At 42.6% G+C, this 15,050-nt stretch overlaps 1 protein-coding gene across 6 annotated transcripts in view; it reads left to right on the top strand.

Moving 5' to 3' along the window:
• Positions 1 to 15,050, top strand: part of NRP1 (neuropilin 1) — a gene marked incomplete at both ends in the record, with an annotated part of 134,841 nt that overhangs the window by 61,328 nt on the left and 58,463 nt on the right. For all 6 annotated transcript variants that reach the window (XM_079700369.1, XM_079700368.1, XM_079700373.1 and 3 more), the window contains 2 exons: positions 5,740 to 5,895; positions 7,688 to 7,854. In XM_079700369.1, the coding sequence (XP_079556495.1) occupies positions 5,740 to 5,895; positions 7,688 to 7,854 (323 nt within the window). The remainder of the gene's footprint in view (positions 1 to 5,739; positions 5,896 to 7,687; positions 7,855 to 15,050) is intronic.

The following is a 15,050-nucleotide window of genomic DNA, read 5'->3' as shown; positions in this document are numbered from 1 at the left end:
TATTTGAGCCCAAAAAGACTTGGTAACTTTCTAATCTAATGCCTTCATTTTATAGATGAGGAACGGAGGCCATAAAAGTCTATGCAAGGTCTCATAACTATTTGGGTGACAAAATTGGGACCAATCCATGGATTTCTTGACTTAAGTATTTTGCTCATTTCAATGACTTGCCTATAAGTCATTAATTCATAAACTCACCAGAGGGTGAGCTCTTAAGACATCAGTTAAATCAAACCATTCATTTTGTAAATGCAGAGACTAAGGGCCAGAGAGGTTAAGTACCTGCTAAAATTTTAACAGTGAAATACGCATCTGTTATGCTACCAAAACATTTAGAAATTTAGGAAAGGAAGGAGGAGAACATTTGGACATTCCTCATTTAGATGGAGTCCTTGTCTGCTCTCTAGGGAATTTTTATCTTTGGGGATTCAAATCGCCTCAATACATCCTTGGTACACCTTGTTCTTATCATCTGAATTCATCGTCCATTCAGAAAATATATTTATTGTGCACCTGCCATGGACCAGGCACTGTTCTAGCCTCTTGGCAAACAAAGCAAAGATGGCTGCCCTGTTTAGATTTTACCAGGGGGAATGAGGTAATAAACAGGGCACATTACAGACAAATGAAGTATGTGTATGGAATGTTAGAAGATGAGAAGTGCTATAAGCAAACAAAAAAAAAAAAAGAAAAAGTAGAGTAAAGGCATGAGAAGAACTAAGGCTGAGGGAGAGGGATGGGGGGAATTTTTAAATAGGGCAGTCAGGTCAGACCTCATTAAGAACGTGAGAAAGATTTGAAGGAGGCGGGGGAGGTAGCCATGTGGCCAGCTAAATGAAAGTTCCCCATTTCAACCCTTGTGAACTAGAAGGGGAATGGCAAAAATACACACCCAAGTTCTGAACAGAGGGAGATAATGTCAAATAATTTGTTGCAGCTGCATTGCTTGTCTCGTGTTTAGTCTGGTTTAATAGTAAGATTTCTCTGGAGAACACACTCCGCACAGATCAGAAAGGGCGGCTTGGAAGTTCTTACGAATCATGCAATTAGAGCTTTGGAGCCATCTGTGAAATAGTCAGATATTATCAAGATGGAGGAAAGAATATTTAAGTAAACTGTAAACGAAGAGCTAGTATAATGTGAAAGAAATTGCCTTTGTCTTTGAAATGAGATGAAAATGATCAGTGTAATTCAGTTTAGGTATGTTCCTCAATAGTAAAAAACACTGGAGAAAATCTGGGTTTAGAGAAAGCTTATGTTGTCATTGGAGCACATGGCTGAGTTATCATTACTTTAGCCTCTTCTTTGTTTTTTTACCATATAAATAGGGTTATGGTGATCTTATCCGAACTCCTTCATTAAGTAATGAGATTTGCCCAAACAGAGCACTGATTGATTTATAAGTCTTCAATCCGATAATTAGGAAAACAGTATTATAATAGTATTGTAATAATAGTTGGAACATTTAATAAGGGGTTTATTTGTTCACAATCCAAATTTGCAGCCTCCCTTTCTAGAACTTATATTTAAATTGACATCTGAAAAGAAGGTCCAATCAACCAACTTATGTAGAAAGGAACACATTGTTATTAGTGTCAAGGGTTTTCTAAAGTAGTAATTTTCTGGCTCTAGAAAATCACGGAGTTGAAGCGAAGAACAATTCACAATGCAGGGTGTCAGCCTTGCAGTTCACCCGTGTTTTAAACTATGCTGTGTTTGACTTATTCCCAGAGAAAACTGGCTTTGGAATATGAAAAATGTGATCGTGTATTTGTTAGTATTTATCTGGTCTCGTCCAGCGTACACCAGCATCACAGCTCACTCTTTTTTAGGCAGAATGAAAGACTGTGTCCCCCTGGGTTTTTTATCAATGGCACTAGGAACATTTTTGTCATGTAGTTCAACACATAGAGTTCCTTGCCAGCAAAATCGCTTTTAGTCTTTGATAGCCTTTCCAAAAACAACAACCAGAAGGTGCTGAAGGCTTGTAACCATCAAGTGATTTTATGTTGCATTTTATCATAAGCATTGAATTAGACGACTGAGTAATTGAAAGTGACCCATTGATTCAGATTGACTTTGAAGAGAAGCAGTTTACTCCAAAACTTGAGATCCAAGGCATGCACGTGGCAAACCCCACTCCTCCAGCTAGCACTCTCTTTGAAGCAACATAGATTCCCAAGTAGCGGCTCTGGAGTCATTGGTGGAAGTTTACATATGGTTTGAGAGCCATGAGCTAAGCATGCCTGCAAATGCTTGTGCTGAATTATGGAACCAAACATGAATGCCTAGCTCACAAAACCTGGGCGCAGATGAAGCCAGCTGTCCATCCAGGCTGGGGAAAGAGCTGGAACTGAGGCTGTGACCTACCCTCCCCAAATTATCAATGATTTTAGGAATAAGCATCATGAAAGCTGGATTGAGTTCTGTTTGGTTTTTATTTACTTTCATATTAAAATTAACCTTCTAAAATATAAATATCAATTATATAAATATAAAATATCAATGATATAAACCTTCCAAAATATAAATGACATAAATGTTGCAAATTCTTTTCTCTGGGGAAAAGTTGCAAAATCCAGATATTCTCCACCAAAAGGTTTATGCTAAGAAAAGTAGATGTAGCCTATCTTGTACCTTTTCAAAACGATCCCCTTTCTTGTTTATTTATTCAAAATACCTCATTTAAAAAGTACCTCCTTATAGTAGATTGTTGCCTTTTTTTCTCATAAAAAGGTGGCAGAAAGCCAAATTGTCTGATTCTGAGGTAGGGTTATAATTAATGGAGGGGTTAGTGGGAAAATACAAAGAATGGGGTTTTGCCATTTCCTGTTGCAGGTGTATCTTTCAAACAGCACAAATCCTGTGTTGCCTTCACACCTGAGAAGCTATGATCATCGCAGGCCTGCTCTCCCCCAAGAGAGAGCTTAGTACCTGTTGCTTAAATTCTCCAATCGTTCTATTTTTGAATTATACTTCTGTTTTTGTGACAGCTTGAATTCATCTCCTAGGCCTTTGGCTCCACAATAACCGGAAGTAGGGAACCCAAGAGCTGTGGTCATGTAAATCCACAAATGAGCGCATACACAAGACAGATGAGGGTCTTGCAGCCGCTCTGGCTCAGATCAATATTGCATTAGCTTGCTAGGCTAAGGTCTCGCTGTTGTTCAGGAAAATTCAATACTTCTTTGTATTACAGTCGAAAAAGCCTTTCACTCTCCTATCTTGAGGGCTCCTAAAGAGAGTTGCATGCTGCTTGCTGTCCCGGGGCAATATTCAAAAGGACAGAAGGCAGATTTACCCGGCATGTCTTCAACATTATAAACCAGTGAGTCATGGAGACTCTCTAAATTCTGGGTCTGCACTAGACAAGTTCTCTTCTGTTTGCTCTTTCAAAGAGACTCCACCTCCCGCCCTTCCCAGAGGAACTGGTGACAGCAGAGGGGAGGGGAGGGAAGGCAAGGCAGCCGGAGCTCGGGGTGGTGAGGATATGACTGCAGCTTTCCTTGTGTGCTTGTATTCTTGGTAAGGTCAGTGGCTGTGGCGATCTGAGAAAGACCCCCAGGAGTAAGGCTGTAAAAGTTTGCCCACAAACTCAAGAAAAAGAAAGTTATGAAACCACAATAATGGAATTTAAATGAGGGAAAAGACTGAGGGAGAATGAATAGACTCTAAGCCTCCCATTAAGATTACAGACCAGAAATGGGATTCTTTTTGAGGAAAGGAAAGACCTGAGTTTATGACTCCAGCAAGATATTTTCATGCATATGTTGCTGGCAACTTTGTGCTCTTAGGGGAAGGGGAAAGTGTTGAATTGGTGATAGGGCCACATTCAGAATGAAGAAAACTTGGCCAAGAGCTAGTGCTTGTTGTGGGAGAATCTGTGGCTGGGATTAAAGCCAGAGAGAAACAAAAAGCGGTGAGTTTCATCTGAGATGCTGTCTTCTGCCAACTGGGAAACCTGATATCATGACCTTTCCCCTCATTCTGCAGAGCCACTGTCCATGACCACGTGGTACCCTATGTATCCGTCCTCTAAATGGGCAGACTCCTTGTCCTCTTCGTAATAAAGCAGTTGACACACACAAACATTTGGGTGCTAGAGAGTGAGGGGTGACAGTAGAGAGAGAAATCGGTCACATCCATTACTTTGAGCACGTGGAGAAGTTATCAGCTATTCAAACTCATCATTTTGCGCTAACTCAAATAGTAAACCACTTTAGCTTAGTTTCTTTCTTTTCTTTCCTTTTATTTTTTAAAGCGGGTTGGCCAAGAACTGAAAACCTGTTAGCCCAGGATCCAAGCACTCTAAAAAGCAGGGCGCTCAGATAGCCACCTGCCAGGAACTCAGCTAGCATATGGGGCTCCAGGGAGGCCAGTTCGCATGGGGTTCACTTTCTCGATCACACGTGAAGCTTCACCCAGCTCTCACCAGCCGCCTTCTGCATCCACGCAGCACACACCGGCCTGGGAACCCCATCTCCCTGCCGAAGGCCCATCCCTCCAGAGAAAGGTCCACCTACTGTGCCTCCTTAAACAAAGCAATAACTCTTAGTTGAAATGCACAGTACCTCGGATTTCTTGGAGGGGAAAATGGTCCATACCAGATTGTCCTTCAAAGCCCAAACCATCTGGTATGTTTTTACCATATGTGCAATAAAAAAAAAAAATCTAGAGAAAAGGGGATTTTTTTTTTTTTGGTCTTGCTGCTGATCTGGACAGGGAAATGGAAAGATTTTCCAAGGCCAGGGGGCTTCCACACTGTCTATAAGGCAACTTACAGTTGCTAATTGCCACGGTTGGTCTAAAAGCACTTCAACAAAGGGATGGCCAGTATAAGCCAAATAACAACTTGACTTGATCGCGAATCAGTCAGTGTCCCCAATCTTTTTCTGCCTCAGTTACTACCTGTTTCCTGGTGTGCAGTCAAATGGCTGCTTTGCGTCATCTCTTCGTCCCTGGACACAAGTGCAATGCAGTCACCTCTCTGAGGTTTGGGAGATAAAAAACTGAGACAGAAGTCAGAAAGACTCATTTTCTTTTGTTTTGATTACAATTTGCTATTATGTGTAAATTAGTGGTATCTATAATTTCTAAATTTTTAAATTGTTACAATTATAAATTAGTCTTCAGATCCAGCCCTGATTAGGACATAATCTACTGTCCTTTGTCTAATTCTGTGATGTTCCTCGTAACGAGGCTCCAGGACTGAAAGATGGAAAGAGGAAGGGAGTGGGGGTCACCCAGGGCTGGGTCAGACCTTGGTACTGCCCTGGTGCCAGGACTGGTTTCCAGAACATTCCCCAGGATCCCCTCCTAGGGCGGGGACATTGAGGACAGATGACTCCAAGAGCCCCCGGTGGGTGATCACAAGCTGGCTACAGTTCCTGGGCACTGGACCGTGTGCACCATGCGGTCCTGGAGATGAATGCCAGGGTGCACTTGACAGCCCAAATCTCCTTTGCAATCGAAGCAAGCATTTCGATTTTGTTCCTGAAAACAGTCCTGCTCACTGGGGAATGTGGTTATGCCTGTTATTGCCCTTCAGAGCACACTTGAAAATCCTCTCCGCAAACCCGATCCAATATGTTCACTGCAAAACAATTAGCTAGTGAAGACTTGCTTGGGGTAAGAAAACACTACCGGGTTCCACTGGGACCCATGTTCACAAATGGTTCTTCTGGCATCTGCTGTAGAAGAAAAGGTATATTCACGATCTCTGCATTTCTCCCTCTGCAGTTGGTCCCCACATTGGGCGTTACTGTGGGCAGAAAACACCAGGTCGAATCCGCTCCTCATCCGGCATCCTGTCTATGGTTTTCTACACGGACAGTGCCATAGCCAAAGAAGGCTTCTCGGCAAACTATAGTGTCTTGCAAAGCAGTGTTTCAGAAGGTCAGTATTTATGCCTCTTGCAAAGCCCTGCGGTAAAGAGTCACTGTTATTCCTCCTCACACACCTGTGGCCCTGTGAACACTACAGATGTGTTTTGTGGGTTGGACAGCCCAGTGTTTCTTTTTCTCTTTTAAATGGTTTATATGAATATCAAAAGGAAGAACTGTTTGGGGTGCTTTCTTAAAACTATGTGTGAGAAGGCTGCATGTAAGCCTCTGAAATTATGGGAGAAAAAGTGGGAAACGGCAAAATTGTGCCTTGAAGCAATGAAATATGGCCAGACCACCTGCCTGGTACCCTCCAGTGTGTATTGGGCTGAGAGCCAGGAAAGGACAGGCATCAATCCTGGATGAGAAGAGCCAATCAGCATCAGTGGAGTTCATGGACAGGCAGGCAGGTAGAATGGATGGTGCGTGGTGGTTTGATTTGGGGAGACCCTGGTGGAAGCTGTTTTTGTTTTTCTTATGTGAATGAAAGCGGATATTCATGTAAAAGGAGCATGTTTTAACTTCTGCTATAACTTTCCATAAAAGAAAAGAAAGTAATATGTTTTTTGTATCTTCTTATAATACACGACTAAGTTGATGTGGTCTCCAGCTCTTTTAAGAGCCCGAGGAACAAAAACCTGAAAAAACAATGAATAATTTGTGTTTCATCAGTTTTAGCTGCCAGGTTTTAACGTAGCACAGGGAAAAGGCAGGGGAGTTAGGAGACCTGTTCTACAGATATGCTTGTATCTTTTCTGCCACATCTTACTGGAAAACAAAAAGGCCAATTAAACTTCAAAATCTTATCTTTACTTAATTTATTTGGTTAATCCATTCATGTATTTTTGTGCCATTTTATATTCCAAATAACAAACCTAAGCTTAAAAGTAGAAAACCAGTGAAAGAAAACCTTTTATGCCATAAAACCTTATTAATTATGATAGAAAATTCAGAAAATGTGGAAATTTGGTTAGTTGAAGATTTTCTGGATGGTTGAGAATCTTCTTTTTAATCTCTAAAGTTTTTTTTGCACTTTGGTACTTTACATTTTCCTAAAATTGATTATTCACTTCCCAGTATCATAGTTCATATTTCATTGTTTGCTGAGTATATGAGGCCCAATGGAATGTATGTTTTCGTGATTCATGGTCATCGTTGTGAATATTACTATTTATGCTGTAAAACTATGGTGCTTTTTGGGACCCTATGATACTGCACTTTACCCTGATGGATACTGTTGTGTTTTAATAAAATAAACCAATGGTGTTAATAACTATGGCCAGTCCAGGGCAGGGGCATAACAAAGGGGAGGCCTGGGTGCCAACTGCAAGGACTCTGAAAGATGGAGAGTTAAAGTCTACTTAGCCCACCAAATATGGGCTATAAACGGACAAAGAGTCTTTTTCACTTTTATTAGATCTTAGAGGAAATAGTAAAATTTTATTTAAATGTAACTCTTGATGTGTATGCATATGACATATCTGCATACATTCAACTTTGAAAATAAATCTGAATTTCCATCATTTCCTAAAAACTTTCTAATAGTATTTATAGTATTTATATCAACCTAAGCCCTGTTAGAAAAATAATCAACTGTGAGATCTTCATAGCCTTGCTTTTCAGAATTCTTGCCATGAAAATGCACGTATCGGTGCTACAATCCAATAAGTCCCTCGCTGTCATCTTTTGTAAGACTGTGTGAACATCGAAAAGACCGTTGTAGTTTTCCAGATCAAAAAAGGAAATATGCATCCTAGGTCCTCTTCGTTTTGATGACTTAGGGCCATTTTTTTTTTTCCCTTCAGACTTCAAGTGTATGGAAGCTCTGGGCATGGAATCCGGAGAGATTCACTCTGACCAGATCACAGCTTCTTCCCAGTACAGCACCAACTGGTCTGCTGAACGTTCCCGCCTCCACTATCCTGAGAATGGGTGGACCCCTGGAGAGGATTCCTACAAAGAGTGGATCCAGGTATGTGGCTTATACTTGGCACACTCAGGGTGGAAGATTTGGGTCATCTAAAACGGTTGTTGAAAAAAAGCAACGCCGTGGCTAATGCCTTCCAACGAGAAGGACAGGGACCACCACCGAGTGTAATCACTTTGCAGAATTCACAGGATCAGAGAAAAGCAGGCCTAGATGACATCCCTGAAAACCCCTTATCTTCTCAGATACTTACATATGACTCTAACAGAATCTGAGCACAGGTGTCTCACTTGGGTAACAACTAAAAGATCTGAGGGTTTTTTTTCCACAGCAGCCATACGTTTTCTATGGATGTGCTTCCTACTTCAACAGATTTTTATTTCCTTAATGAAATATATTACCTGTACTTCGAGGTGTGCCTGAAGTCATTGTTTTGTAAGGCGTTTTGTTTGTTTGTTTGCTCAGGGTAGGAGAAGAGCAGAACGGGGTTGAGGTTTACTTTCCCTCACTGGTCCAAGTAGCACGTGCCCAAGAAGTGGTTTAGTTGAAGGTATTGGTCTCTGTGGATTACGTACAGGCGCAGACGTATGAAACGTACACGTCTCTGTCCTCAATAGTGATGTCGGTTCTGCTTTCCCCACTTTGCTCTAATATTCCCTCCCTGCCTTCACCCTTCCACTCCCCACAGGCGCCCCTCCTCTGCCCCTCCACCCGGACTCATCTCCAGCTCATCCCTGGCACCACTCCCAAAGCCTAAACTTGCCCAACCTTGATGTCTGGATACTCCCACCCAAGGCCTGATGTTCATGTTCTTGACTTTTTCACCCACTGTCAAATGAAACATCATATCTGGCTGTGTGGGTTAAACTGGGGGCAAATTATCCAATGTTATTTGCTGAAGGATCCAGATTTCCTCTTCGGGAGAGTAGGCAGAGCCTGTCCTGTACTAATTGCGAGATATATAAAAATGACTAATTCCCAGGGAGAGTCTCTAAGCAAGAAAATATACCAGGATGATTAATCCCCTACTTTCTACATCTATGCCTGTTTCAGTCTGTTGAGCACAAATACCAGATTTTGTTTTACTTTGGAAAGGTCAATATTAGTTTAACATACACTTAAAGTGAAATGGCCTATTTCAGAAGGCTGAACTCACACTAACCTCAAAATGATAACACTGAGAAATGTGTAGAGGGTGAGAAAAGAAGAGGCTTTTAGCTTGGGTGGGATTGCTGCATCCAGCTCTAGATTAAGTCAGAAATGAAATGAATTTGCCTCCGTCAAAATAGCTCTTGCAGACTTGTGTTTCCACATCCCCACACCAACCAGCAGTTCCGTGTGACTGACAGACGTGCCTCTAGAGAGAAGCTTACGTTTTGCAGTGCTAAGCATGTTTGCATGGTAATGTAGTTGTGTTCTCGGCAGGGTGGAGAACACTCAATAATTTAGGGGTGTTAGTCTTGCAAGAGTTCTGAAAATGCAACGGTAGCAATTCTTCTGGGCAAGGAATACAGTGTCAGTAGATGCGTGGAGACAGAACGGGCTCTCACAGAGCATTTGTCAGCGGGACAGGGTTTACGTCACTCTCAGGAGCTGGGCACCATTTGTGATGGCCCCAGAAGAAAAGTCTCAGATGGTCCAACTCTTTCTATCAAAGTACGGTCGGGATAAACTAAGTAACCCAAACCCCCCAGACAAGAAGTTTTCCTTTTTGCTCATCCACCCCCCATCTCTGGCCGGCAGGGGGTCTGCACCACATCTTCTCACACCAGGACCTAGTTGGAGGGAGTGAAACCTGTCACCAAGGCACAGGGAGGAAGGGAATGTGGCCAAGCACGCTGACCCATGAGGCTCCGTTGAGGAGCATGACACCAAGTTCATTGCCAAAGCACATCCCACGGCCGGCCACGCTTAACTTCCAAGGGGCAGCAATTCCACACGTGCTGGAGGGAGGACAGCACAAATGACACTTGTGCCATTCATGGGATAGTCACCATGTATCAAGTATTTCCTATGTGCCCCAACTTCTGCTGAGTACTTGACTCATGTTTATTCAATCATCAGAGCTGTCCTGTGACAGAGGTTCAGTTATCCTTATTTTTTTTAATTTTTATTTTTTTGTGGTACGTGGGCCTCTCACTGTTGTGGCCTCTCCCGTTGCGGAGCACAGACTCCGGATGCGCAGGCTCAGCGGCCATGGCTCACGGGCCCAGCCGCTCCGCGGCACGTGGGATCTTCCCAGACCGGGGCACGAACCCGTGTCCCCTGCATCGGCAGGCGGACTCTCAACCACTGCGCCACCAGGGAAGCCCTATCCTTATTTTTAAAATGAGGACCCTGAGGTTCGGAGAGATGAGTAAATGCCCAAGGTCACGGGCTTGGAAGCAAGGTCTGTTGGACTGCAACACCTGCTTCTTTACTCTTCGATGTGCTTTATCTATCTTTATCACTAATTCCTATATATTCAGGTGTATCTTGTGAAGCATCCGTCCGCAACCCTTTATGCTTTTCCTCGTGCTGAGAAGCCTCACACCAGGATGAGCAGGGGTTTCCTGCTTCTAAACCAAGAATGGGGAGCCCTTACTCCTCAGCCCTTCCCGGAGGTGGATGTCAGAGGAGCTCAGCGTCAGTTCACCTTGAGGGAAAATGATCTTTTTCTTCTGCGGGAGCTCAGCGGGCTCATTTCCACGGTAGTTGCATCTGTGTACTTGGTGGGAGGTCTTAACATCCACCCATCACCTAATTATGAATAATTTCATGTGTTTCCAGCTTTTCTAAAACTCCTTGGAAGTGGCGGGCTTGTTTTCATTGGATAGATGTTTTATAAATTAACCCACAAGCACAGCATAAGGGAGGCTGAGGGCAGGAGGTACACACCTCCCATCACAGGATCATTTATTTGTATTTGACAGTCCTATTTGTATGCACATCAGAATGAGGATGGCATTTGTTTTCTTTTTCAGCTTTGTCACATTTTGCATGAAATATACCCCACAAAACATGGTGCTGTAGCCACAAGGACAAACACTTGCATGTGTTAAATTAATAAGGCAGCCCTGGAAACTGACTCTCCCTCAAGACAGGAACAGTCTTTGGTTCAATTGTTTTCTCTAGGAAATTACCGAGTGACATAAAAAAACAATGCATCATTAACCGCTGGTGTGGATGTCCTCCTTGGTGCTTCCTGTGGGATCTGTTGTCTGGCAAAAAGCTTAAGAACCAGGGCAAGAAGCCCTTTAGTGAGGAGGAGCATGAAGGGAAGTCCCGGCTTGGACATTTCCACGTGGTCACATCCTGTTCTAAAGGCCACTTCATATCCTGAGAAGCGAAAACCTCCTACTTGTCAATTGCAGAGTTAATCACCCTGTGAGATTTGCCCATGTTTTTCAGAGTATTCCTTTCTGTTCCCCGTCCTAGAACTGCTGATCTTATTACTCATTTCATCTTTATCTTCTTTTTGTTTCTGGTTAAATAATCAAGGATTCTGAGGAAAGACTCAGTGGATCTGTGGCGCTATAAAAATTCTTAATTTTCAAGCACATGATTAGAGCCCAAGCCATTAACCTCATTGACACTGAATTTCTTTTCCTATAAAATAAAGGTGACGTAGTCTTCTCCATTCAAGCTCTGGCAGTCTACGAGACTGTGGATCTCAGAAAAAAGCAGGCTCGGATTTTTCTTTTCAGATCTTCAAACTAAGTGTGTAGAATGTGTCTGATCAGAAAACATGTTCTCCTAAATCCTGATGTAGCCATTCACACACAAAGCAGAATTTAATTCGTTAATTATTTCAATGTTTTATTAATGATGGTGTTCACTGCACTGTAAACAGATTTATCCTTCTAGCTTTAATTAAAGCTCTTGGGAGTGCTTTCCTCACAACAACTGTGACTTTCCCCTGATTAAAATGCCAGGAGACAAGAGAAAAAAAAAAGTCAAGAGAGGTAATGCCTGGATAGGATATGAACTTTGTTGATCCAAAGAAATAAAAATGGCACTAGGGACTAATCGATTACTACACCCTCCAGTGACTTTAGAAATAGAATTACTTGATAAACCAACTCAGGCTGAAACTCTGCTCATCTCCAAATTTGGTAGCATTGTCTTTTGTGGGAAAAATTAAAAATTGGTGCTAGATTATTCATGCCTTCTCTTATTCCAGAGGAGCAGAAAGCAGTTGGCTTCTAAACCACATCCTGTTTGGTTTGGTCCATCAGCCCTATGATGGATTAATCCCACAAAAGAGAGTAATCTCCAAGAAGACCCTCTGTAGCTGTAAGAATACATCAGCAAGCCCCTTCTCTGTTCACTACATTTTCTGGTAGAAATGTTCATTCTGAGGGATGAGGAGAAGGAAAGTTCCAGAAGAGAGGAGCTCACGCTAACCTTCTGCGGAGGCTTGTTTCAGTATTTTCCTTTTGCTTTACATGCATTTCCCTTTGATAATATTCCACATTTCCTAACTGAAGGAACTTTGAAAGCAGACACCAGTAACCAAAGGCCTTGGTGTAAAGAGTTGGGCTGAACTGAGTCAAAACACACCCACACCCACCCACCCACCCACACACACTCTCTCTCACACACACACACACACATACTCTCTCTCTCTCTCTCTCTCTCTCAGGGTTCACTTACTCACAGCCACAGCTGCAGGGTTGAAGAAAGTAGGTGCCCTCATTCAAACTGTTCAAATCCAAGTGGCCCTGGGTTGCTTTGAGGATTTTAAAATTCATTTTAAGACATGTTCTAACAACAAAACCTTATGTTTCTATAGCATTTTCCCTTTATAAAAGCCCATTTTAGTCTTAGAGTGTAGGTTAAGTGGACCAGAGGTTCTTTATCTGCATCTTCCTATGAGAACCAGGCTCGGGTGCAGCTGGCCTTTGCAGAGCTCTTTGGCCATTGGAATTGTGAGTTTTTCACCTCCTGCTCTGTCAAATGCAGTAAGCCGTGCAGAGATACTCTCACGCCAGCTAAACTGGGCAAAGCGAAAATCCTGGTGAGGTCTTAAGACCTCGTGAGTCACAGAGGAAACTGTCCTTCCTCGCGCCTGGCTCCCAGCCCCCAGCCCCAAGGTCTTCCCTGTAGTCCAGGGGGTCCTTCAAGGTTTACTACCCACAGGTGCCTCCACATCCACCCAGGGGTGTGAGTTGTTGCTACCAGCAACCTCCGAATCTCACTTGCAGCTTGCTGAGAATGGAGACAAAAGATCATTTAAAGGCATGGACCTGATTTCAAGAGCTAAGAAGGGGCTAGCTGGACATCCTTTACGTGCCAAATGGGATGAAATAACTCATGAATTCTTGGAAATGTTCCCTCTGACACACAGTATTGTTACACATTTTTATCGCATTTTAGGTGGGAGAAGTGAGTGTTTCTTACTCAATTAGAAGAATTTGTTATCTGAAACCCTTCTTTTTTTCTTCAAAGTGAGGGTTTCCCCAAACTGAAAGTAGAAGCTGAAGTAATTTATCTTAAAACTTTTAAATGTCATTTATTTTCACAAATTTCATATCTCGTTTTCTTTCCTTCTCAACTCTCTTGGACAAATCTTTCATTCTCTTATATGAATGTGTTGAGTGTGGAACAGGGATCTCCTATGAAATAGTTTGTGATTTTTCATACAGTTGCTAGTTTCTAGTAGGTTTATAATCTGTGTTCAAAATCGGTTCTATCTGCTGAATTGAACTAATCCAGAACATGTATGGAGGCAAGTTATCCTGACTGTAAACACTCTGTGCTTACAGACCAGACACTTCAAGGATCGGGGAGCATTTTCTCATTCAGATCATTAGTAAATTGCTGAAATTGCAATAAAATGCTTTATAAATGTGTGACTAGAGAACTGATGAAAATAGCTCACTGGGTTACCCAAATGTGGAACGATGCATGTAAAATATAATGTTGGCAAATTTAGGGAAAATATAGCTGTTCAACTGACTGTTTATTCCCCAGGTGTGCTCTGTGTGTGTTTTGCAATTAAAATTAACTTGTTATTTTAGGTGAAACGTTGATGTGGAAGGGAGACAATTTGCTTTTTATTTTTTTTTATTTTTGGCTGTGTTGGGTCTTTGTTGCTGTGCATGGGCTTTCTCTAGTTGCGGCGAGCGGGGGCTACTCTTTGTTGCGGTGCGCAGGCTCCTCATTGTGGTGGCTTCTCGTTGCGGAGCACGGACTCTAGGCATGTGGCTTCAGTAGTTGTGGCACACGGGCTCAGTAGTTGTGGCACACAGGCTTAGTTGCTCCGTGGCATGTGGGAATCTTCCTGGACCAGGGCTCGAACCCATGTCCCCTGCATTGGCAGGCAGATTCCCAACCACTGCGCCACCAGGGAAGTCCCGACAATTTGCTTTTTAACAAAGTAGCCCAGGTGAGACTTTGGTTATCTATCTTACCCTAGCTCTGCATTGACTTATACTTCATGCACAAAATAAATGCTTTATCTCTGACCCTTCATGTATCACAGGACTGTTATGTCTAACTAGGTTTCCACCCAGGAAGCCCATGTTCCAAAAGTTACTGTCTCCTGAGGAACTTTTCCTAATGCTTTCTCTGGTACCTTACCTTGGTGTTTCACATTATAGGAAGTCATTTGAAGGAAATATATATTTATAGGGACAGATGAAATTCACAGCTTTTTGTTGTTTTCGAAGGAAGATATGATTGGGGGAAACAGAATGTACATGTGACATAATTATTTAGACATTTTTAGCTGTTGTTTTGTCAGATAGAACATAGCAAGATGATTTTAACCATTTTGGTCAAGTTGACCACTTAATTCAATTTTAAAAATCAGTCAAAGGATTTTACTAGTTAGTGTTTCATGTCAACACACTTTAAAGAAAATGTATGACACTTAAAGAAGCCTCTGATTTTTATGATGAAGTATCACTGGGAAGAGAGTGTTGAAAGAATGACAAGTGTTTGGGTAGAATTACACTTAAAATAAGTTAGTTTGTAGAGCATGAACATTTCCTTTTTTTTTTTTTGTGGTACGCGGGCCTCTCACTGTTGTGGCCTCTCCCGTTGCGGGGCACAGGCTCCGGATGCGCAGGCCCAGTGGCCATGGCTCACGGGCCCAGCCGCTCCGCGGCATGTGGGATCCTCCCGGACCGGGGCACAAACCCGTGTCCCCTGCATTGGCAGGCAGACTCTCAACCACTGCGCCACCAGGGAAGCCCCAGAGCATGAACATTTCTTTTTGCTTGCTGTTTTGGTTTCTTATTGTTTTATGGCAGTGT

The sequence above is a fragment of the Hyperoodon ampullatus genome, assembly GCF_949752795.1.
Source record: "Hyperoodon ampullatus genome assembly, chromosome: 3".
In the NCBI taxonomy this organism is placed as follows: domain Eukaryota; kingdom Metazoa; phylum Chordata; class Mammalia; order Artiodactyla; family Ziphiidae; genus Hyperoodon; species Hyperoodon ampullatus.
The sequence above is the reverse complement of the archived record's forward strand: the minus strand, read 5'-3'. Positions and strand labels throughout refer to the sequence as shown.